This window comes from Xiphophorus couchianus, chromosome 14, assembly GCF_001444195.1.
Source record: "Xiphophorus couchianus chromosome 14, X_couchianus-1.0, whole genome shotgun sequence".
NCBI classification, from domain to species: domain Eukaryota; kingdom Metazoa; phylum Chordata; class Actinopteri; order Cyprinodontiformes; family Poeciliidae; genus Xiphophorus; species Xiphophorus couchianus.
In genome coordinates this window covers 424646-447335 of record NC_040241.1, presented here as the reverse complement: position 1 = coordinate 447335, position 22690 = coordinate 424646, and the positions used below count along the sequence as shown (strand labels likewise).

The window sequence follows — 22690 nt, the reverse complement described above, 5'->3', positions numbered from 1 at the left end:
GTTCTATGTTTTAGATTATGTTACAATTTAAATTTTTAGTAGCCAGTATGATACAAGTTATTTTGGAAACTACTTGCCAAGTTTGGGATTTGAAAATAATGGTGCTACTGTCAGAACTGGGTGACATAATTATGTTATAATACAGGAAATTTACAGAAAAATACTGATACGGGAGCACGTTGGGAAAGAGAGGTGAAATATTGTAGTTAACTGGTCAACATGGGAGACTTGACAGGTATGAATTCAGTTATTTATGATGTGAAAAAAGTATTCAAATTCTTACAGTTCTTTTATGTTTGATTATTTTGACACATTTTACTGAACAAAGATAACCTGAGCAAACACTGTGTTAAATGCTGATTTCATATTTGAAATCAGCAAACCTTAGTAGCCTATATGCAATGAATATATAGGCTACTAATACTCATGTAGTGAGTAGGTCCATGTAGTGGACCTACTTCTGTTTAAATTTAAGCCACATCAGTATAGGATGTCGATGTTCAGGATATTCTACCCGTTTCACATTGGTAGATGGCACATCTGCTAAATTCCCTAATCAGAACATCCTACCTCTTTGAACATGGTGATGCACTAAATTATTTAATCAAAATACCTGATAAATACAGTATGTGGGTAGCTTATACCGGTGCATTAAACACCCTGCATCAGAAGAGTCTACCTTTTAAAAATATTTAAAATACAGAGGTGTTTGTAAGTAGTTTGTAAGAATAAAACTGTCAGACAGGGGAAACAAGTTTTTATTGAAATTAAATTAAGCACAGACATCTACAAATACAGATCACCACAAAATCTTTATTGTCCATTAATACATTATATAGCAGTGTAATGAATTGATCTTCATTACTAGGACTATTTTTGCTTAAGTCACTGTATAGCACTTTAAAAGCACTTTTTGCACATTATTAACAAGCACTTTATTTGGCACTGCACTTTTAGCATAGATTTGCACATAAATAACAATTTGCACACAAGAAGTTTTAATTGTATCTATTGAGTATTTTTAGAGATTAGCATGTAGCCTTTTGTTCTGGGCTCTGCACAGCTGCTCCTCATTGACAAGTGAGGTGGTTGCCTGTGGAGGGATGATGATTGTTACTCAGAGCAATGAGCTACTGGTGGGTAAAACTGAGCAAATGTTTGTGCATAATCTGTTGGGTGTGGAGTGCTAATGTAGAGTGACTCACCTGTCCTTTCTGTGTCCTCTCCAGGGTGTTTGGACAAATGCTGCCCCGGGGCTCCAGACACCATATATAGTTTCCGGGAGAGGCCATTGAAAAGTGTGGGGGGGGATTGTTTATGGGTTTTGTGCTATTTCATTATGGTGTAATGATAAAACATAAAATATTTATAAAAAGTAAATGGAAATGTTACTCACTACATGATACTCATGTAGTGAGTAGGTCCGTGTAGTGCATATGAGTGTGATAGGCATGTCTATCGGGCAGTTATGTATCTGTTAAATACGGAACGCGAAGTTTAACGGCCAAATATGAGACGACTCCGTATTTTACGGGACTGGTGACAACCCTATTCAGGGGTGCTGAGTACATGGTACGTGGACTTTTCCAATCATTTTGACCACTCAAAGCGCACCCATCGGATCGGTGTATAAATCAAAGTAGATCGGTAGGCAACTTGGTTAAGTGGTGCTTTGCCCAGAGGCACATCGACATGTGGCAGGAGGAAGCTGGAATCGAACCTACAGCCTTCCGATTGCAAGTCGACTACTTTACCAAAGAGCCACAGTCGCCCTACAGAGCCACAGTCATCCTACTAATCCTATTAATGGTTCACTTTTAAATGTTTATTTACACAGCTGGTATCACTTTAGCAAATAGGTGCTGTAGAATGTGTTCTATGTTTTAGATTATGTTACAATTTAAATTTTTAGTAGCCAGTATGATACAAGTTATTTTGGAAACTACTTGCCAAGTTTGGGATTTGAAAATAATGGTGCTACTGTCAGAACTGGGTGACATAATTATGTTATAATACAGGAAATTTACAGAAAAATACTGATACGGGAGCACGTTGGGAAAGAGAGGTGAAATATTGTAGTTAACTGGTCAACATGGGAGACTTGACAGGTATGAATTCAGTTATTTATGATGTGAAAAAAGTATTCAAATTCTTACAGTTCTTTTATGTTTGATTATTTTGACACATTTTACTGAACAAAGATAACCTGAGCAAACACTGTGTTAAATGCTGATTTCATATTTGAAATCAGCAAACCTTAGTAGCCTATATGCAATGAATATATAGGCTACTAATACTCATGTAGTGAGTAGGTCCATGTAGTGGACCTACTTCTGTTTAAATTTAAGCCACATCAGTATAGGATGTCGATGTTCAGGATATTCTACCCGTTTCACATTGGTAGATGGCACATCTGCTAAATTCCCTAATCAGAACATCCTACCTCTTTGAACATGGTGATGCACTAAATTATTTAATCAAAATACCTGATAAATACAGTATGTGGGTAGCTTATACCGGTGCATTAAACACCCTGCATCAGAAGAGTCTACCTTTTAAAAATATTTAAAATACAGAGGTGTTTGTAAGTAGTTTGTAAGAATAAAACTGTCAGACAGGGGAAACAAGTTTTTATTGAAATTAAATTAAGCACAGACATCTACAAATACAGATCACCACAAAATCTTTATTGTCCATTAATACATTATATAGCAGTGTAATGAATTGATCTTCATTACTAGGACTATTTTTGCTTAAGTCACTGTATAGCACTTTAAAAGCACTTTTTGCACATTATTAACAAGCACTTTATTTGGCACTGCACTTTTAGCATAGATTTGCACATAAATAACAATTTGCACACAAGAAGTTTTAATTGTATCTATTGAGTATTTTTAGAGATTAGCATGTAGCCTTTTGTTCTGGGCTCTGCACAGCTGCTCCTCATTGACAAGGGAGGTGGTTGCCTGTGGAGGGATGATGATTGTTACTCAGAGCAATGAGCTACTGGTGGGTAAAACTGAGCAAATGTTTGTGCATAATCTGTTGGGTGTGGAGTGCTAATGTAGAGTGACTCACCTGTCCTTTCTGTGTCCTCTCCAGGGTGTTTGGACAAATGCTGCCCCGGGGCTCCAGACACCATATATAGTTTCCGGGAGAGGCCATTGAAAAGTGTGGGGGGGGATTGTTTATGGGTTTTGTGCTATTTCATTATGGTGTAATGATAAAACATAAAATATTTATAAAACGTAAATGGAAATGTTTGTATTTAGTAAAAGGTATTTTAATTAAATAAGTGTATATTGGTGAATTGAGATCCCCCTGTGAGTTAAAGGTAGTTTGGTCTGTCACAGCTGGGACTATTTAAGACTGCAGTTTCACCTGTGAAATGATTGTTGATGCTGTGTGAAGAATAAACCACTACTGTTTCCACCTGACTCTGTCTCAAAGCTTCATCCTCACTGTAAAATCCAACTGCGAAAGGCTACCTTGTTACAGTCCCCATTTATCCCTCTGTGGTGAAGGATACATAACTTGAATTAAATTACTCATGTCAATTTCACAGAAGAAAAGGCTACATATTTTCTAATAGAGATAGTTCAGTAACTGCAATTACCACAAAAATGAGAAAATCATAAACGTTCAAAGTTAAGCTGTAATGGATATTGTAAAAAGGTGAATTAGACTGAAATAAACCCATTTAAATCTGTCTTGCTTTGCAATGAGTTACCTGCAGTTAAAATACAACTACAATGAAAACATGCATAATTAACAAAAACTGGCAACACAAAATATCACTGTTGATAAATTATGGCACACAGCAGTCAGCTAACTCTAAAAAGAAAACATTATATTTTCATCAACTTACCAGAGAAACACTTCGAAAACACCAAGAATGAACTAATTTCAATCCTGAAACTGCTGCTGTTTGGAACTATTAGGAGCTCCATGACCCATGTGACGTCCACTTTCCATTCTTTCTATGGAAGCTATGGGAGTGTCCCAACTCTCCTTGTAAGGCTTTAAGAGTTTTATTTAATCTACTTGACAAAATGAAGTTCACTTGACTATTTTTATTTTATTTGTCATGTAAAGAAATAAGTACGTTAAACAAAGAACAGTCTTGCCTCATCAACATAAATAAATTATGCAAATAGTTACTTAAATTTTTTTAAGAAGATAGAGCAGAACATTTTTAGCAGTGTACCACGGCCTTCGTTTCAGAAATTTGTTCTTGGATTCCTGTCCAGATCCTTCTGTGCATACTTGTCAGTGAGGAAGTTGGGAAAAGAATTACCTCAGCTTCCAACTACAAAAAATTCTCTTCTGATTGATTCTGATCTCTGAGCTGGATTTTCGTTTGGTGCTGCTGAACTACCGCTGCAACTTGAGGGATTTGTTGTCGGACAGAGGTCGGCAAGAAACCCCGATCAGATTGGAGAAATGTTAGTTACGTTTATTATTTACATTTTTGGCTGAAGCATTTGTAATCCAAGTATACACTCTATAAATTGTTTTTGGCTAATGGTTAATTTATGAACGTGTTTACATTAATCTCACTTAATTCATTTGATTTATTGATGCCATCTTATGTTTTTGTGTTCAACTAACTTAAAAGTTACAAATCTAACTAACTTAAATGAACTTAATTAACTTAAAGGAACATTTTACATTGACTTTCTTTAAACAATTGAGTTCAATGCCAATTTTGTATCCTACATCTAACCAACTCAATTTTTTATGTTCGTCCAATTCTATGCATTAAGTTTATGCAACTCAATTTACCAATTTCTTTTTACTTATTTCACATAAATTTAAGTTACAGTTTCTCAAATCATTTATTTTTTTCTAATAATTCAAATTTCTTTGATTAAATTATACAGACAATAAAATCAAACTTTTAAGTTGTTCTAAACTAAACTATCCAAAATTACATTATCACTCACATTGTACTTAATTTACAACTAGACTTTAAATTATTTTAAAAGTGTGTATGTTATTTTAGTTTTTCAAAGATCCTGTACACTGAAAAAAGAAAATAGTTTATCCAACTTAATTTATTAAGTTGGTTTAACTTAATAATCAAGAGCGGGAAGACAATGCAGCAAAGGTCATCAGGCTGGAATTGAACCTGTGACGGCCACATTGAGGACATAGGTCTCCTTATATTTGTTGTGCTCTACACCTGTGCCACCACAGCACCACGGTCAGTACAGGATCTGTCCCTGGTGAAGCTTGCATCATGACGTCAGATGTAGGATACAAACATAGCATTGAATTTAATTGTTTTAAATACACTTTTTAGAGTGTTCTCTAAACAAATACTTACAGTATTCTCTAAAAAGAGTATTTTTAGAGTACACTTCCTAATGTGCACTCTCAAAAGTGTATTTGAAACAATTAAGTTCAGTGCTGTGTTTGTATCCTACGTCTGATGTCATGACTCAAGCTTCACCAGGGACAGATCCTGTACCTGCTGTGGTGATGGAAGGATAGAGCACAACCCCCATGAGGAGACCTTAGTCCTCAACGTGGCTGTCGCAGGTTCAATTCCAGCCTGATGATCTTTGCTGCCCGTCTTCCCTCTCTCACTTTCCTTGCGCTCTTCTGACTGAGAAGATCTGGAAGAAGACTCATCTCTGACCTGCCCCCTGTAGCCAATGAGTCAATCAATGGCTGACTTCAAATCAGCCCTGTCTGGCTGGCCTGTTTGGAACCGTGGCTTTCAGGGTTCTGGGAAGTGTGATAGAACCGGGTTAATGTAAGAAGTGCTAATGGTCTGAAGTGCAAAAGGGGTTAAAGTCCTGGTTGAAAGTTGCCACAAGCCATGGCAACTTTCATGGCCATAATTAAGTTGCCATAATGGTGGTGGCTGCATTATGCTGTGGGAGATTCTTCTGAACACTGCACGAAAAGTGGCGTTTTTGACCCTATATACTGACGCGAGCACAGCTCATGAGCGACAGCTATCCACAGTTGTTGGGGGGTGCGGGGGACCGGGCAGGCGGGAGGTGTTAACGACTCTACTTAGCATACAAATAGCCTAGCATATACAAAGGCGCTTCAGCAGACCAACGTGGATTCTCAGTCATTGGATGAAACAAATGACATCACAATTCATCAACGACATGTGATTGGTTGGTTGATGTGTCCCCATTGGACAGCACACGTCTTTATAAATAAACCCTGCCCCAATCAATAATCAATATTATCAATCAATAATGCTGTATTAAAATCTATTTCAAAAATACATATACCGGTATATATTTTTCCTTTTTTTAATACAGTCATTGCTGTATTAAAATATATTCATATGATATTGCTTATATGCATTATGTTCATATATGAGAAACATAAATGAGGCACAGAATGTTATTTTTTATTTCATTTTATTTTTTCACTGTTTCAACACAAAGTAAGACATAAATGCTTGTCCACTTCTGGACCATCTGGCTGTGTTTTTTATTGTCCAAACATGTCCAACATTGTGCTGTGTTCAGGACAGGTCCAATGTCTCTCTTGTAGTGTAGACCTGAGGTCACTGAGCTCCTGGATGGGGGAACTTGGGGTCTCCACCTCACCACAGTCCATCCTCACACCCCCTCATGGGTGCCACCATCCCAGAATGCCACCTCCTCTGCTGCCAGTACTCTCTGCCTTCCTCCATCAGCTGTGAACACAGAACAGACAATCATTATGAGCTGCAGACATCTTTGTTGTCATTATCAAACTACCATAACATTTTGTGCCAACTTCCAGCTTAGAATGGACACACAAAACATTAAAAACTCCAAAAAACATTCTATTAATGCATTCTTATAGAACATAAAAACTTTAATGAAAAAATATAGAAAACACTCAGAAACAGAAAAGAAAAATTAAAAGCACTTGATATTTTAAAAAATCCTCAGAAGAAAAATATCTGGGGTGATTTCACTGATTGATGTCCAAGTTTTTATTATTTCCAAGGGGACCAATAGGCATTATTAAAATGAATGATTAAAAAATGTGCGATGCAAAGAGTACGGCAACCATTTTTCTCCTTGAACTATAGCCTACTGGTCGTTCAAAGCGAACAGCGGCAAAGAGTGTGTCTCCATCTGTGCTTATGCAGGTGGAGTGCATAGACAAAGCACAGCGGACTGCTGTGCTTAGCATAAAGGTAACTTTATGGACAAACTGAAAAATAAATTTACTACCACTCTGCTCACAGCAGACCGTGTACATGGCTGGCAGATGTGTTTCTATGTATGACTTAGGAGCCAAGTCCCATTGCTCACATGGACAAAAAAGCTATGAAGGGCTGGGCAAAGTGAAAGTTGATCTGTTAAGTTGACTGAATATGAGAATATAAATTAAAAACAGGACCATGGAATTTTTTTATAAATGTCTTGCTTTATTAAATTGACAAAATATCAGTTCATAACAGCAGTATTAATATCGTATATCAATATCGGCCCAAATTTTCAAATTTGTGCATCCCTAACATTTACTTTTCTGTACTTGTAACTAACCAGTAACAATAATAGCTCACAGTCAACCTGGAAAAAAATTATACAAAAATCTGAAATTATATTCAATTTAATAATAAAGCAGTAGGTCCACAAAGACACCTATAACAAATGTCTACACTCCTGTTTTAGTTTATGTATTCATCTTCAGTCACTTTAATAGATGACCTCTCACTTTGTCCAGCCATCTACAGCTGAGATCTGTAGTTTCTTCAGCCCTGTATTGTGGTATGGAATGCCTACTGGTACTCTAATATGACCGGACACTGGGTCATTAAAGCAATCGATAACATTTAGTTAGAATATTGTTCACAAAAATATTTTTGTATCATGAACCACTTGATTTGGCGAAGTACATGGTGGAATACAGGCTTTTTTGAGCCAGTATTCCAACATGTTTCCACTGAAACACTTGCTTGAGTGTTTCAATGGAAACTAGGAATGTTTAATCACAAAGTCTAGATTAGGAGGTAACTTCAACAAGTTAACAAATTAGGATGCCATGAACATGTACCTATGGTACTATAATGGCCAATATTTTACATGTGCAAATTATTGAAACTTTGTCACATGATGACACAACTGATGTGCTTTATGTAAAGTGCAGTGTTTTCATGTCAGCAGAAACACTCCTCTTGGAAATGTGTACAGTGGTGGCTCTGTCTGCATTCCACCACACAATCTTGGATGAGCTTGACAGACATGCAAAGTTGACAATGCATCATCAGATTTATCCTGAAAATTGTACTTAGTGATGCACACTTGGTTACATCCCTAAGGTGAGTTAAGTGTGGCCAAGTGCTGGTGAATGTCTGTATTTGTTCTATTTATATGACTTGTAACATTAGAACTTTTTGGCATTAATGCCTGTTTTATACTTAAACAAATCTCATTATTTCTCAAGGTAATAACACTGAGGGGTTTTGGTCAGGTCCTGGAACTGGTAAACAGACCTGGGTGGTGCACAGAAGGGAAAATGGGTGAACAGAAACTACAGTCAGAAAGACCTTTGCTCAATAGTTGATTTGCATGGCTCCCAGAAACTTCTTTTAAATATGAAAGTCTCACCTAAGCCCAAGGGGAGGGGGATGATAGGGCAACACGGACAACACAGTTTATGACAATTCTTCGCAGTTCCCTACAATTTCCCATTCTGACAAAAAACTCTTGCCGATATCGCTAAGCGCAGGGCAGCATTAGGTATCAATAGCTGTCGAAAATCCCTCTTTTCTTGCAGTGGAAGGGACAGAGAAGCTTGTTAGAGTTGAGGGAAGTATGGATGGAGCTAATTACAAGCTAATCCTGGAAGATTTGACAAAAGGTTTTTAGGATGCTATGACAAACTCATCAAAATGTATGGTCTTAATGTGTACCACTTGGTTTTGTCGAAACCATCAGCCTGCACGTATAGTGTCACAGAAAGATTTTAGACATTTTTCTTTCAACTGTTTTCTTTAATGTCATGTATGATGCAAAATGAGTAATTTTAAAAGAAACCTGATGTTGTGTTTGTTCTGTAGCAATGGAGGAGCTAGTGACTGAGCTTCGCCTGTTCCTGGACTTGCTGGACAGAGAGTATCTGAGTGCTGGAGTCCGAGAGAAGAAGGTCCACCTCTCCCACATCCTGCACCGTGTGCTTTCAGACAAAGGTGAAATGAAGGGACTTCATCTTATCTCAAACTTTTCATGTGGGAAGATTCTTCTTACCCAGTTGGAGTTGATAGTTTTACAGTTCTCCCAGTTATTCCTGTCATTACTAGTGCTAATGTGAGCTCTTTGATTTTTGCAGAACCTTCATTTAAATCTGACATCCACAGTGGTTTGCCAGCCCCACCTCAGATGCCCCTGCCAGAGATTCCTCAGCCATGGCTGGTAAGTTTCACATCCTTCAAGTTTGACACTAAGGCTGCGTTCACACTGCAGCCTGAAGTGACCCATTTCCGATTTTTTGTCAAATCTGATTTTTTTTGCCAGGGCCGTTCACACTTCCAAATATATGCGACCTGTATGTGTTCTCCAGTGTGAACGGGCAAACAACCTGAAAGTGTCCCACTTGCGCAGTAGAGGGCGCAATAAAATCAGCGTTTTCAGTGTTCTGCCAACCGCCACAAAAAGAAGTACTCATTGTTTCATAAGTAAACATGGATGCTAACGGTGCAGCAAAGCTTACGATTTTGAATTTGTTGTCCGCCCGGAGCAGCATATTAGCAACTTGATCCTCATTATAGTTCGTCATGATTGTTGTTTTTATTCCTGCTTGGACGTATCAGGACACAGAATAGGGATATTTGTTGAGTATCTATGACATTCAGGTCAGATGAATGCAACTTGGACGTTAGGTCACATTTGAATCGAATACATATCGGATACCCAAGTGGCCTGGGTCACATTCAGAAAGAGTCCGACCTGTGCTGTTCAGACTGTCATAAAAAAATCAGATACAGGTCGCATTACGTCAAAAAAATCAGAATTGGGTCACTTCAGGCTGCAGTGTGAATGCAGCCTAAATTCCCATCCACACAGAAACAATTTTAGGTGTAACTGCGAAGATTTCTTGTCAATTACACATCAATCCGATGTTTTGGAAAACCAGAAACAATCATTGTAAATTATTTTAATGAGCATTTTATTTCTGTAGGATCTCTATTTGATGATTTAAATTCATTTACCCAAAATGTAAATACTGATGAACTGTTTTTGAATAATGAGTGTAACTCCACCATTTTTAACTTTTCCCCTATTTGTACAGCTGAGGTTCTCAGAGAACTGAAAAACATAGACACCAGAAAATCAGCGGGGCCAGATAATCTGGATCCTTTTTTTCTAAAGTTGGCTGCAGAGTTTATAGCAGAGCCATTATCTCATATTTTTAATCTAAGTCTAATCTCTAATAAAATCCCTAGTGCATGGAAATCAGCATTTGTTTTGCCTCTATTCAAAGGTGGGGAATCGTCACAGGCAAACAATTACAGACCAATCTCTAAACTATGTATCGTAGCAAAAATGTTTGAAAAATTAGTTGCAAATCAATTGAAGAATTTTTTAGATTCTAATTGTGTTTTACAAAATGTTCCGTCTGGTTTTAGAAAAAAACATAGCACTGTTACTGCCACGTTAAAGGTTTGTAATGATCTTATCCAGGCTCTTGATAACAAAAAACATTGTGTTGCTTTGTTTATTGATTTATCAAAGGCATTTGACACAGTAAATCACAAGCTTTTAATTGAAATTCTACACAGGATTGGGCTCTCACATCAAGCTACCATGTGGGTAGCTGATTATTTGTCAAACAGAACCCAGAGAGTTCAATTCTCTGGTGTCACTTCTTCTACTCTCACTATTTTAAATGGCGTACCTCAAGGCTCAGTTCTGGGTCCGCTTTTATTCTCTATTGATATAAATAACTTGTGTGACAATCTGTCAAATGCTTTTTACCATTTTTATGCTGACGATTTAATAATATACTGCTATTCTGCATCACTATCGCAGGCAATACAGTATTTGCAGTCTGCTTTTAATGTAGTTCAAACACGTTTACAAACTCTGAAGTTGGTTTTGAATGTGGACAAGACAAAAGCAATGATTTTCTCACATGCTAGAAAACTACCAGAAACTTCCCTATTGCTTACCACTGCTGTAGGAGCATAAATCGAGTTTGTCAGTAATTATAAATATCTTGGTTTTATTCTAGATAATGAACTCTCTTTTAAAAATCACATAGCAAATCTACTAGGGACATTGAAAATGAAAATTGGGTTTTATTATCGAAATGGATCTTGTTTTACACTCAAAGCTAGAAGAAAATTGGTAGCAGCGACATTCCTGCCACTTTTGGATTATGGAGATGTTTTATATATGAATGCTTCGACCAAATGTCTTCAATAATTAAATACTGTGTATCATTGCACTTTAAGATTTATAACCAGTAGTAGACGTTTGACACATCATTGTGATTTGTACGCAAAAGCTGAATGGCTCCTTTAAGTGTACGGAGAAAAAATCATTTAATGATGCTGATGTATAAATCTTTACTCAGTCTAACCCCAGCATATTTATCCACTCTCGTACGTAGAACTGTCAGTTTTCGTTCTCTTCGTTCCAATAACATTATTCTTCTGCATGTCCCACACTTTCAAACTGAAAAAGGGAAGCAGGCATTCAGTGTGTTGGCCCCACAGCGTGGAATCAGTTGCAGTCTGAACTTAAGATGTCGGAAATTATTTCACTGGACTTATTTCGAGCAGTTCTTAAAGATAGGCAACAAGATTCTATGAAACAGTGTCATTGTTTTTAAATTGTTTTTATTGTTTTATACTTGTGCATATGTATTAATTGTTTTCATCTTGTAACCAGGTTGCTATGTATTGCAAATTTTTTGCTCAGGTCCCTCTTGAAAATGAGATCTAGATCTCAACAGGGTTTACCTGGTTAAATAAAGGAATATTATCAATTGTTGAAACTATGGTGGATACATTTCAAAATGCTGGTTTCATGCTGCATCTTTTTTGAAATGATGACAGCCCAGCTCTATTTCTCTCTATCCTGCATGCTCTTCACTCTCACAAATAACAAACATGGTATCGCTTGGTGGTTGCTGTTTTTGTGCATCATTCTGTGCTCATGTTACAACACTATGGATTGGCCCGTCATATCTTCTACAGTACGATAATTTCTACAGTGCTGTGTTGTCTTGTGTGGATGTACATTTTTTGGCAATAATTCACAAAAGGTATTGTGTTTTTCTCTGTGTGAATGGGGCCTAAATTTCACATGTAGGTTTTGCTTTGTTTTTCATTTCCAGTATGTGCTTTGTTAGAATGACTTACCGGATGCTTTTCCAAACTGATTGACCAGTAAACTCTGCCATTTTGTTAATGTCGGTTGAAAACTAACTTTTGTGGTTTTAGTGTTGCCAGTTAACCTGGCAACACTAAAACCAGGGTAGTTTTGCCTAAAGAGACGAAAGGTGCAGTTCTTCTCTTGAACTGCACCTTTCATGGTACTGTTTAGTGTTATCCTGGCAACACTAAAACCATGAAAGTTAGTTTTTTTGGCCATGAATTAAGTTGAACAAAACTTAAATGAGTTTCCAAACTGCCAGAACGCACAAGCACAAGTTCACTTTAGATTTCTAGATACTTGTGAAGATCTCTGCATATTGACAGTGAAGTAGCAGAATTTATTTATTTATTTTTTCTCCATGGATAGAGAAAAAGCTGTTTGGACAAAACCAAACAGCTCAGTTTTGTAAACTTGTAGTAATATACGGGATGCATGGATATTATGATATATAGCAAAGTAGCTACTATTCATTAAAAAAAACAAAAAAACAATCATTGTTGTTGTAAATCAAACAGGCCTAACTGTCCTAACCTGTGGGCTCCTCAGGGGTCAGTTCTGGGTATATCATTATTTGCTTTTTACATGCTTCTTTTAGCAAGCGTCTTTAAATCTCTCAATTACATTTCTAATCATTTTTATTCACTTGTATATGTCATCAGTTTGGTAAGCTGTCCAGCCTAGTTTATTGCTTAGTTCAAATTAATGAGAGACTTTGAGGTAGTTACCTTATTTTAAGACCATATTTATATCTTCTCTTGAACTGCACCTATTTGTGGATCAGTTATGCAGTCACTTGTTCACATTTTTCTGTGGAAATTATTCATAGAAATTTAATCTATTCACAAATCTTATTTTCTTTTTTTCTTGTAAGGGATTTCAGAACATGCAGCTTGCAAAGCTGAAATACCTAGACTCAATGCTATTTGGCAAGCTATTGGCTGGAGTTTGCGATGCAGCCTATGTAGGAGTGCTATTCATTTTCTTTTATGGATTGGATGAGCCCAAAAGAGCAGATATGAGGAAGATGGTAGCTGTTAGCTTCTGTGGTAGTGCCAATAGATTCTGGTAGAGTCCATGCCTTGAATGATCCTATTTTGCTATTTTGACAGCAAAATAGGAACAACACACTATTACGCAGGTGGTCATAATGTTGTGCTTGATTGATGAATATAACTTCTTGTCAAGCTTAAACATAAAGGTTGTTTCTATAATGGACCAGCTTTACTGGTCCAGAAAAATCTCTAGAAATGAAAACTTTCTGCTGGAAATAGTTTTTGCCTTTTCTCTGTGTTTTCAGTTTGAAAGAAATGCAAGGATCCATCTAATCATACAAGAAAATTGAGATTCTTAGAGAAAGTTAACAGATATTATTTGTGAAAACATTGAATTTGATCCAGAAAACCACAAATCTCAGCTTTAATTTGATAGCTTGTTTCACTTTTCTGGGATACCAATTTCCTGGGATACTTACCTCAAATCCTCATATGAACTGTTCTGTTGATACTTCATGAGCATGATGACAGATTTAACTATGCTGCTATGCATTGGCGCCATGTGTGCTGTCTTTTATATTCCTGTGTAAATCCTTTGGCATGTTTTCCTGTCGCATCAATTTATGCATAATCATGGCAGTGAGTGACAACATGAGGAGCATACATGACTGTATGCTGACTGACTGACAGACATATATTGCAGATTGTAATTAGAAACAGAGTTTGGTCTCCTCTGGTGACACTCCTGAGTATGTCCGAGTGTGAAGGTATTTTTCTGTCCAGGGGCAACTGAAGCAAATCTGATCTGGTTGTGATTTTCTTTTCAGATGTAAAAAAAGAAAGCGAAAGAAAGCACATATTAAGCCATCTATGATATTTGTTCCTTTAACATACTGGTTGTGGTGAATAAACATCTAACATTAATTTGATGTTAGACTAAAGTCTGGAAATGGAATACCCCAAATTTTCCCTCTCTGTCACTGTGTGTTTAAGGTAATCTCACACATGTGCAGAGTGCACAAGAATAAGTTCATGGAAAAATAGTTCCCCTAAATACTGTTGAATGGAAATCTTCTCCCTGCCAGTTCAGTCTTCTGCTTTGAAATGAGCCACCCTCATGTTTCCACACACAGTCTTACATAAGCTGCCCTGGCAGAGATAGAACAGCCTTCCTCCTTTCTCCTCCCATCCCCTTCAGCAGGGGTGTCAAACTCCAGTCCTCAAGGGCTACTGTCCTGCTACTTTTAGATGTGCCTCTGTTGCACCACCTGAATAGAATAATTAGGTCATTGCAAGGGTCTGGAGAACTGATCTACAGTACACAAGGAGGAGGTAATTAAGCCATTTAATTCCAGTGTTTTGTACCTGTGGCACATCTATAAACTGCAGGACAGCGGCCCTTGAGGACTGGAGTTTGACACCTGTGTACTACAGAAAGAGTTATTAAGGTTTTTGCACACTATGTGTCCACAACCAGACAAATTATGCTTCAGTCATTGGCAGGGTAAAAGCCTGGCATGGATATTCACCCTATTTACTCTGACAGGCTGAGACATCGAGTGGATTTTAGTAATTAATAACAAAACTTATGAAAAAAAACAAACTTACAAAAATCTCAGGGAACATAGGTAGCCAGAGCTGAATAAAACAGGAATCCAGGGTAAAAGATAGCAGGGTCACACAGAAGAAAATGTGACTTAACAGGGAAATAATGGGATTAACCAGCAAGGAGAGAGGGCAGCAGAGGTGTTTAAATTAGGGGTGCACATATTAATCGTCCAGCCAATTTAGCCACGCTGATTTCCTTGATTTTGGTAACCACCGGATATTTGCATGTGAAGCTGAGCTCATCCCCCAATTTCATCTACCCCAGCAAAAGTCTAGAAATCAGCCACTGTCCTCTTCTGCTATCTTGTGATAGAGGTTTGACTGACAGACTGGCCCACTGGTTCATATCTGCATATTTTCAGTTAACAGTGTTTCTCAATTCCGGTCCTCAGGCCCCCTGCCCTGCATGTTTTAGATGTTTCCCTTCTGCTACACACCTGGATTGAATGTGTGGGTGATCAACAGGTTTCTGCAGCACTTGATGGTCATGCAATCATTTGAATCAGCTGTTCTGGAATAGAGGCACATCTAAAACATGCAGAGCAGGGGGGCCTGAGGACCGGAATTGGGAAGCACTGAGTTAAGAGTAGTCACCCCATTGTTGACAACTCAGCAACTTTCTTTCTACATTTACCCACATTTCAGGCAAAAAAGATTAGTGTCAAACGAAATCGAAGTCATCAGGTCACGCTTACTAAAGATCGGTAATTGGCAATCAGCCAGAAAACTGCAGTCAGTGAACCCCTACTTTAAATATTGAGAGAGTGAATGCTGGAACAATATACCAGCATATCCCATTAGCTAATGGGTTGTGTGTGTGTGAGGAGATAGAGAGACAAAATGGCACAGGGTGCAAGAGAGAGTACACAACAGGGGAACCAAGAAAATTAAGATATAAGCAAAGAAGAATAACTAGACACAGACAGGAAATGAACATTATTAAAGCAGAATCTTTAAGAACTGAACTAAGGAAAAACAGAAACAAGGCTGATTTAGTCAAAATGACTAAGGAACACAAAATAATAATGAAACTAGAAACCAATAAATCAAAACCCCAAATTAACCCACGGTCCCAACGTTATTTTTAAATTCTTCTCTCCAAAAATGCTTAGAGGCCTTAAAAAAAATATGCTGGCCAATACATTTAAGTTGTTCTGTTGATTGTTTTATCTCTATTGCATGCTGCAGTTGCTTCTAGCCAGGGTTCCAGTCACACCATCAGTTGGGTCCTATGGGGCATTCAAGGCTCTGCAGCACGCCTGCTCAAACAGAATGTGTACCAGTCCTCGTGCTTGCAGAAACACAAATGATTTCCATCTGTGTTGATGTTGGAGAGTACAACAAACCTCCCCCACCTCATCCACCCTTTGCACCCTCCCCTCTTTTTCCTCGTCTTTGCCTAAACAGACTTTGCCTAGCTCTGTAGAGTGTTGCTTCATGCGAACATCAACTTTAATCATGTTCATTTTCTTTGCGGCACATGGAACAGAAAAAGCTTTTGGATGTGCAGTTGTAATTAATGTAGTGTACACACTAATCTGGATGACAGTCTCTGAACAAGATTGAGTCTCATTTAGGGTTAAGGGGAAAAGGGAGAGCCCTTTCTGACAGATAACCCTCTCACCCTATCAGTATTCTGAAGAGTAAGCCTTTTTGAAATCATAGTCCTCTATGTATTTACATTGTTTATGCCTGCTTTTAAGGTGTAACTTACAGTTACACAGTTGTCCCCACAGCTGTTCTGGGGACAACTGTCTTCTGGAGGCGATGATGATGACAACGAGAGAGATTCTTTATAAAATCAATAAAATTGCAGACAACCCTGATCATCTTCTTCAGGAGACTGTCTTGGAAAAAAATAGCATCTGCAGCCAGAGGCTTTGTAAGGATTTAGGTTTCTGTGTTTGTTTTATAGTCAATTTAGTTCCTGTGTCATCTTGTCTACCCTTGATTGATCCCAGCTGTCTCCTGTTTCCTTGATTACTCCCTTGTGTATTTAATCCCACCTGTGTCTGTGTTTCCTCGTTGGGTCCTTGTCTATACTGTCACCTGTCTATTGTCATTGTCTTTGCCAGTGCTACCTGTGTTGAGTTCCTTGCCTCTGAGTTCACCAGTACTGCCTGGATTTCTGTTTACCTGCGAGAGCTTTGATTAAATCATCAATTTTCACCATAACCTGGGTCCTCTGCTTCCATTCCTCACCATTTTTTAACCACAAAATCATGACAAAAAGACCAGACTTAAAGTTAAGGTGAGGTTAGCGAAAAAATAAAAATAAAATACATCTACCACATGGACCCAGCAGACTTTGAAAGCTTTCACCAAATTGTAAAGGGGTTTATGGATACAGTGGCGAAACCCTGCTCCATTTCCTGATGGTTTGTAGGAGCTCACCTACATCACCGACTTTTTTCTGGCTCTGGCCATTTGTAACAGCGTGGTGGTGTCTTCATCTAGCCAACACCGCCATGTAGTTCCAGAAGCCCAAGCACCTCTGAAGTCTCTGGAGAAAATTAAGTTGATGTTCAACACCTGAACGCCTGGTTTGGGGTAGCCACAAACTGCGTTTTGGCTCTGCAGTACTGGATGCCTCGTCTCCCCGGCGTGGACCTGACTCAGTTGTGGGAAGAAGCAGAGTGGCACAGCCAGGCAGCTTTAGCCATCATGGCTGGCGAACCACTTCCACCCAAGTTTGATACCAGTATCTTTTGCTCTACCTCCACAGCTCCGATCACCCCTTCATTTCTAGTACCATCCCCACTCATTCCGCCAGCCACAGTACCCCTGGTCTTGGGGTGTCAAGCAGCACTACTGTCTCCTGGTCAACAGGTAGCACGGCTGAAGGCTGGTTCCCAGACTCCAGACTGCCCAGCTGTCTCCAGAGCCTTCCGCAGTTTCCGGGTCTTCTGAACCCCCGCTGGGGGGGCCAGTCGCCAGCCGCTGCAGTCTTCTCGCCTCCAGCCGCAGTAAGCTGGCATCCAGCCCCAGTAAGCAGGTCAATTAATTCTCCGGCATCAGCAACTGTGTCCCTGACGTCCCCCAGTGCACCTTAAAAGCGTCCCTGTTCTTAGGTCTAGCCCTCCAGTGAGTCTCTCAGCGCTCAGCCCGAGCTCATCGAGCCAAGCCTCCCCTAGCAGCCCAAGCCGCCAGCTAGCCAGCTAGCTTACCTGTTCCTGGTCTTCTCCGTGGGACAGGTGGGTCCATGCGGCCACTCACCCAGCCGCCCACCTCCGTCTCTTCATGGGCAAAGCCTGCGCTGCTGCCAACCGCTAGACTCGCCATACTCGGTCGTCCACCTGCACCGCTGCCGAACTCCTTGCAGCAGGCCCTGCCCTGACCGCTTTATTTGGGACTGAGTTTGTTTTGTTTTCCTTGTATTTTTCCTTGGACTCTGGCCCCCTGTCCGGCAACCCTCTGCCCACCCTGGTTGGGTTGTTTTGTTTTATGACTTTTTAGGCGTCTAGTAGCCGTCCTTGAGGTACTTTAAGGATTTAGGTTTCTGTGTTTGTTTTATAGTCAATTTAGTTCCTGTGCCTTCTTGTCTACCCCTTGATTGATCCCAGCTGAGTCCTGTTTCCTTGATTACTCCCTTGTGTATTTAATCCTACCTGTGTCTGTGTTTCCTCAGTGGGTCCTTGTTTATACTGTCGCCCATCTATTGTCCTTATCAGTGCTACTTGTTTTGAGTTCCTTGCCTTTGAGTTCACCAGTGCTGACTTGAGTTCTGTTTACCTGTGAGAGCTTTGATTAAATCATCCATTTTCACCATAACCTGGGTCCTCTGCTTCCATCCTCGCCATTTTCTAACCACAAATCATGACAGGCTTTTTCAAATTCACTGTAATGCAGACCTCTTGAAGATATCTTTGCTTCTAACAGCCATCACTATCTACAATAACTATTTAAAGAATTTCAATTAAGATGAATATGAACTACAACATTTAATTTCCATTTAGGATGAATTACATATTTTTGAATTTGAATGTGAGGTTCAGTTTATTTTTATGTTGCATTGGCTGAGAAGTAGCATGTGATTTCTGTTCAACAGAGGGAGAGTGTGCAGCTCTGGTTAGTTTGAGAACATATCATCTGCACATAACTGCTGTAAGGCTGTGGTACTTTGTTGGGGAATGAAAACAAGAAAAAAACAATGCCTCTCTCTGAGCTTAGTCACTGCATAACAAAGCAGTAGAGTCATTTTCTCTGGAGTAAAATGTAATGCTTTCTGTTGGAAGCATGAGAAATGCTTACCTAAACACTTAGTTTTTGAAAATTATTAATATTTATGTTTTAAAAAGAAAAGGTCTCTATTTAGTAAGATATGGAGCAGCAGATGTCTTTTCAACAGAGCATTTCAACAACTGTAAAGGAGTTCCATTTTCTTTAAGCAGGCGTTGTGGCTTCCTGTTTGACCCTTCAGACTGAGTTCTTTTGTTCCTTTCACTTCTCTTCCTTTCTATCCTCCAATCTTCTTTCTGGGGGAAATATTTTTCTCCTCTTTCAGATAGGAAAGATGAGAACTCTGGAGAGAGGAGAGGAGAACTCTGGCAGCAATGTATTTTGAGTTCAGTAAACCACTGTTTCCCTCAAAGGATACCCGATAAGGTTTTTGCTAGAGGTCTGGTCCAACAATGAGAGGAGGGAGCAGAATATTAAGGGAGGGAATGGGGTTTGCTGGCAAAAAAAACTAAATCTGGCCTAGCATGCTGAAAAAAGAAATACTCACATGACCGATTTGGTAGCTATTTTCTCTGCAGAAAAGTAAAAATTTTCCAGTTGTATTTCATGTAAGATTCTAACCCTAGAGGTTACTCTGTAAAGTATTCTTAACTCTGTTGATGAAAGACAGTTGATTGGGGAGTGAGGCAAGGAATAAGATGTATATAAAAGTGAGCAGAGTTCTCGGGGAGGTTATAATGACATAATTGGACCATTGAAGGACCAATGGAATGTTCATTAGTGGAGTCTGCGCAAATGCTCCCCATCAACATCACTTTGAGTGCTACAGTACGGATGAATTTAAGGGCGACTGAAAAAAAATCTGACTTTAATCTCAGAATTCTGAGATTAAAGTTAGATTTCTTCTCTTTTTTTCTAGTGACACAGTATAGAGTTGACAGCACTTATAAAGTAATTAATTGTCTGACTTAAGTAATCTTAAAAATGTGCACTTGGCTATGGTGACTTTTAAGGAAATAAGATACTTTATACGAAGTGATTCACTGAGAGATCTAATGATTTGCTGTGTGAATTTTTGTGTAGCAAGCTTCTTACTCTTCCTTTGAAAGTTCTTATGAGTTGGAGCAGGTACAACCCCAAATGTTATGCTTTAGTTTAGTAGTCCCCAACATTTTTATCACCGTGAATCAGTCAAGGCTTTGCAATTTAGCATGCCAAGCTAGATCAATTTGGATAGAAATTCAAATTCAATTTGATTCAATTCTTAAAATTCAGATTTCTATGTTGATCTATATTTAACACTATTCTGTGTTAAACTAACACATTCATAGTGTTAACTTTTGACACTACATACTAGTATTAGGTAACTCAACACTGATGTGTGTTAAATTTCAACTACTGAGAGTGTTGATTCAACTCTACCACAAATAACACTTTCAAAAGTGTTACTTTAACACAAACAAGAGTGGACCAATATAGACACTTTGAAAGTGTTGAATTGAACTCTCTAGGAGTTGAATTAACACTTCCAAATTTGCTGTGTAGAATGTCGGGACGACTCCGATTTAACATCAGGCATTTTCAATGTTGGATTGTCTCTTTGCCCGATTATCGCAGCCTGTGGGGTTTTCTCCGACTGGGAGCCAGAATGCATCCTGTTGATAGTGAAAGGTAACCAATAAGAAAGCGCAGTGACGTAAGCACGGAGGGGACTCCCAAACAGCTGACATGGCGCAACCAAGAGTCCAGTGGACATCAGAGATGATATGTTTATTCAGCATGAATGTTTATTCAGCATTTCCTACAAGGAATATCAACAGAAATGACAATAAGAGGAACTGCAGAGAAACTGGTACCACAGTTGATAAACCCGGTAACGTTTCAGCTATCATTAACCTGACATGACATAAGGCTATTCATTTAGTCAGGGCTTGATGCTGACATTAGCTCTCTTAAAATTAGTCCACAAACTATCACTGTTGCTTCTACATCGTCATCCGTGTTTGTTTATTCTAAATTCATGTATGGTATGTTGGGGGTTTTACAGGATTTTCTTCTGGAATCGTGATGTTTGAGTGAAATCGGTTCTTGTGTGGCTCCTGCCGTGTGGCTGGACACACGAACCGATCAAACCTGTTGTAATTTTATTGGCTAGTGTCGTATTTGAAAAATCTGCCAACAATTTTTAAATTGTGCCGTGTGAACCAGACTTAAGACTCACAAGCTCTACTCCTCTCGTTTCGACCACTGCCCTAACACTCTCTGACTCTGGTCGCTATGGTTTACACCTTCAAAATAAGATAAAGATTCACCATAAAAATGAACATTTTACTTTCATGAAAATTTTAACTCACAGTAACGACGAGTTAATGGGAGTTCTGAGCTTGTTTCTCTGCAACGAGACAGTCTCATCTGGGAGTGATGAGAAACGATGACACCCGAAGTATTGCTTATGCACAAGGTGTCTGGTCTCTACATGGTGAAGCCGTTTTGAAGCTTCATTGCCTCATTACTGAGCCAGTCGCTGCATATCATGCAGATCGGGGTTGTAATGTGGAAATAACCTACCGGGATAAATCCATTCTCCTGTCTCTTCTCTGAACCTTTTTCCCTTCGCAAAGAAACTTTCCAAAGACATCTGATCTGTTTCTTACTCATTTTGCTGCTTGTGGGCTCAATGTTATCGCACAAGACGTAACTGAGAGAATTGGGCTAAAGAATTTTCAAAATAAAAGGTCCTCTAGACTCACATAATACATAAAATGGAAATATTTAATTATTTCTTGTGCAGCCTGGTACCAATTGGTCCACGCACCAGTACCGGTCTGCGGCCCAGGGATTGGGGACAACTACTTTACCTCACTTCATTGTAATAAATGGGCACTGTTATGATCTCGGTAAGTGAAAACTGGATGGTGACCTATTATGTATCCTTGAATAGGTTAGGATAGGTCTAGGGACTCTACTAAACATGTTTATTACATTTTTTTGCACAAAATAATTCCAAGATAATGAGAATTTAGTTTGTTCGGTTCTACCTTTTTTGAGCTCCTTTCAAAATGAGCTGTTTTATGGCCTTTTGTCACTTTAAATTCAAATAAGCTGCTGCTGCCCATGGCCGCCCAACTCAACGTTTATACTTGGATGTGAAAATGCAGATGTGCAGTTATACAACTGCATATCTTTGGAAAGTAGAAGTGAAGCGTCATACACAACCAACAAGCATGAGGCAAGTGGTTTCTGGCCGGTAAGTCAACAACAAAACACTTATCTTTTTCAGCAGCCAAGGTACATCGCATACAGTGGTAAAACCACCTGACCAAACATGCTGGAGCTCAGCTTGGGTTGCTATGTTGCTATAGAGCTGGACTCTGTTGGGTTTCTAGGTAATGGTGCAGTGCCCGGGTTTGAGGAGACGACAACATTTGGCTTCACAGGGAATTTCTCAAAAGCATTGCCACATTGTACATTTGGGACCCCGTACATATTGAAGGTTTTCTTTCTAAAATGGATTTCAGTTTTAAAAAAACCTACACAGGCCAAAACGCTATTTTTACT

General features: G+C 38.9%; 1 protein-coding gene and 1 long non-coding RNA gene across 3 annotated transcripts in view; both read left to right on the top strand.

Annotated features, from left to right (window-relative positions):
• afap1 (actin filament associated protein 1) overlaps positions 1–22690 on the top strand; it is a 129262-nt gene that overhangs the window by 53017 nt on the left and 53555 nt on the right. For both annotated transcript variants that reach the window (XM_028038289.1, XM_028038290.1), the window contains exons 2-3: positions 9032–9160; positions 9301–9383. In XM_028038289.1, coding sequence (XP_027894090.1) covers positions 9032–9160; positions 9301–9383 — 212 coding nt within the window. The remainder of the gene's footprint in view (positions 1–9031; positions 9161–9300; positions 9384–22690) is intronic.
• LOC114157372 (uncharacterized) lies at positions 17865–18724 on the top strand. The gene is made up of 2 exons (XR_003598133.1): positions 17865–17940; positions 18025–18724. It is a non-coding gene; the product is annotated as an uncharacterized LOC114157372 (long non-coding RNA).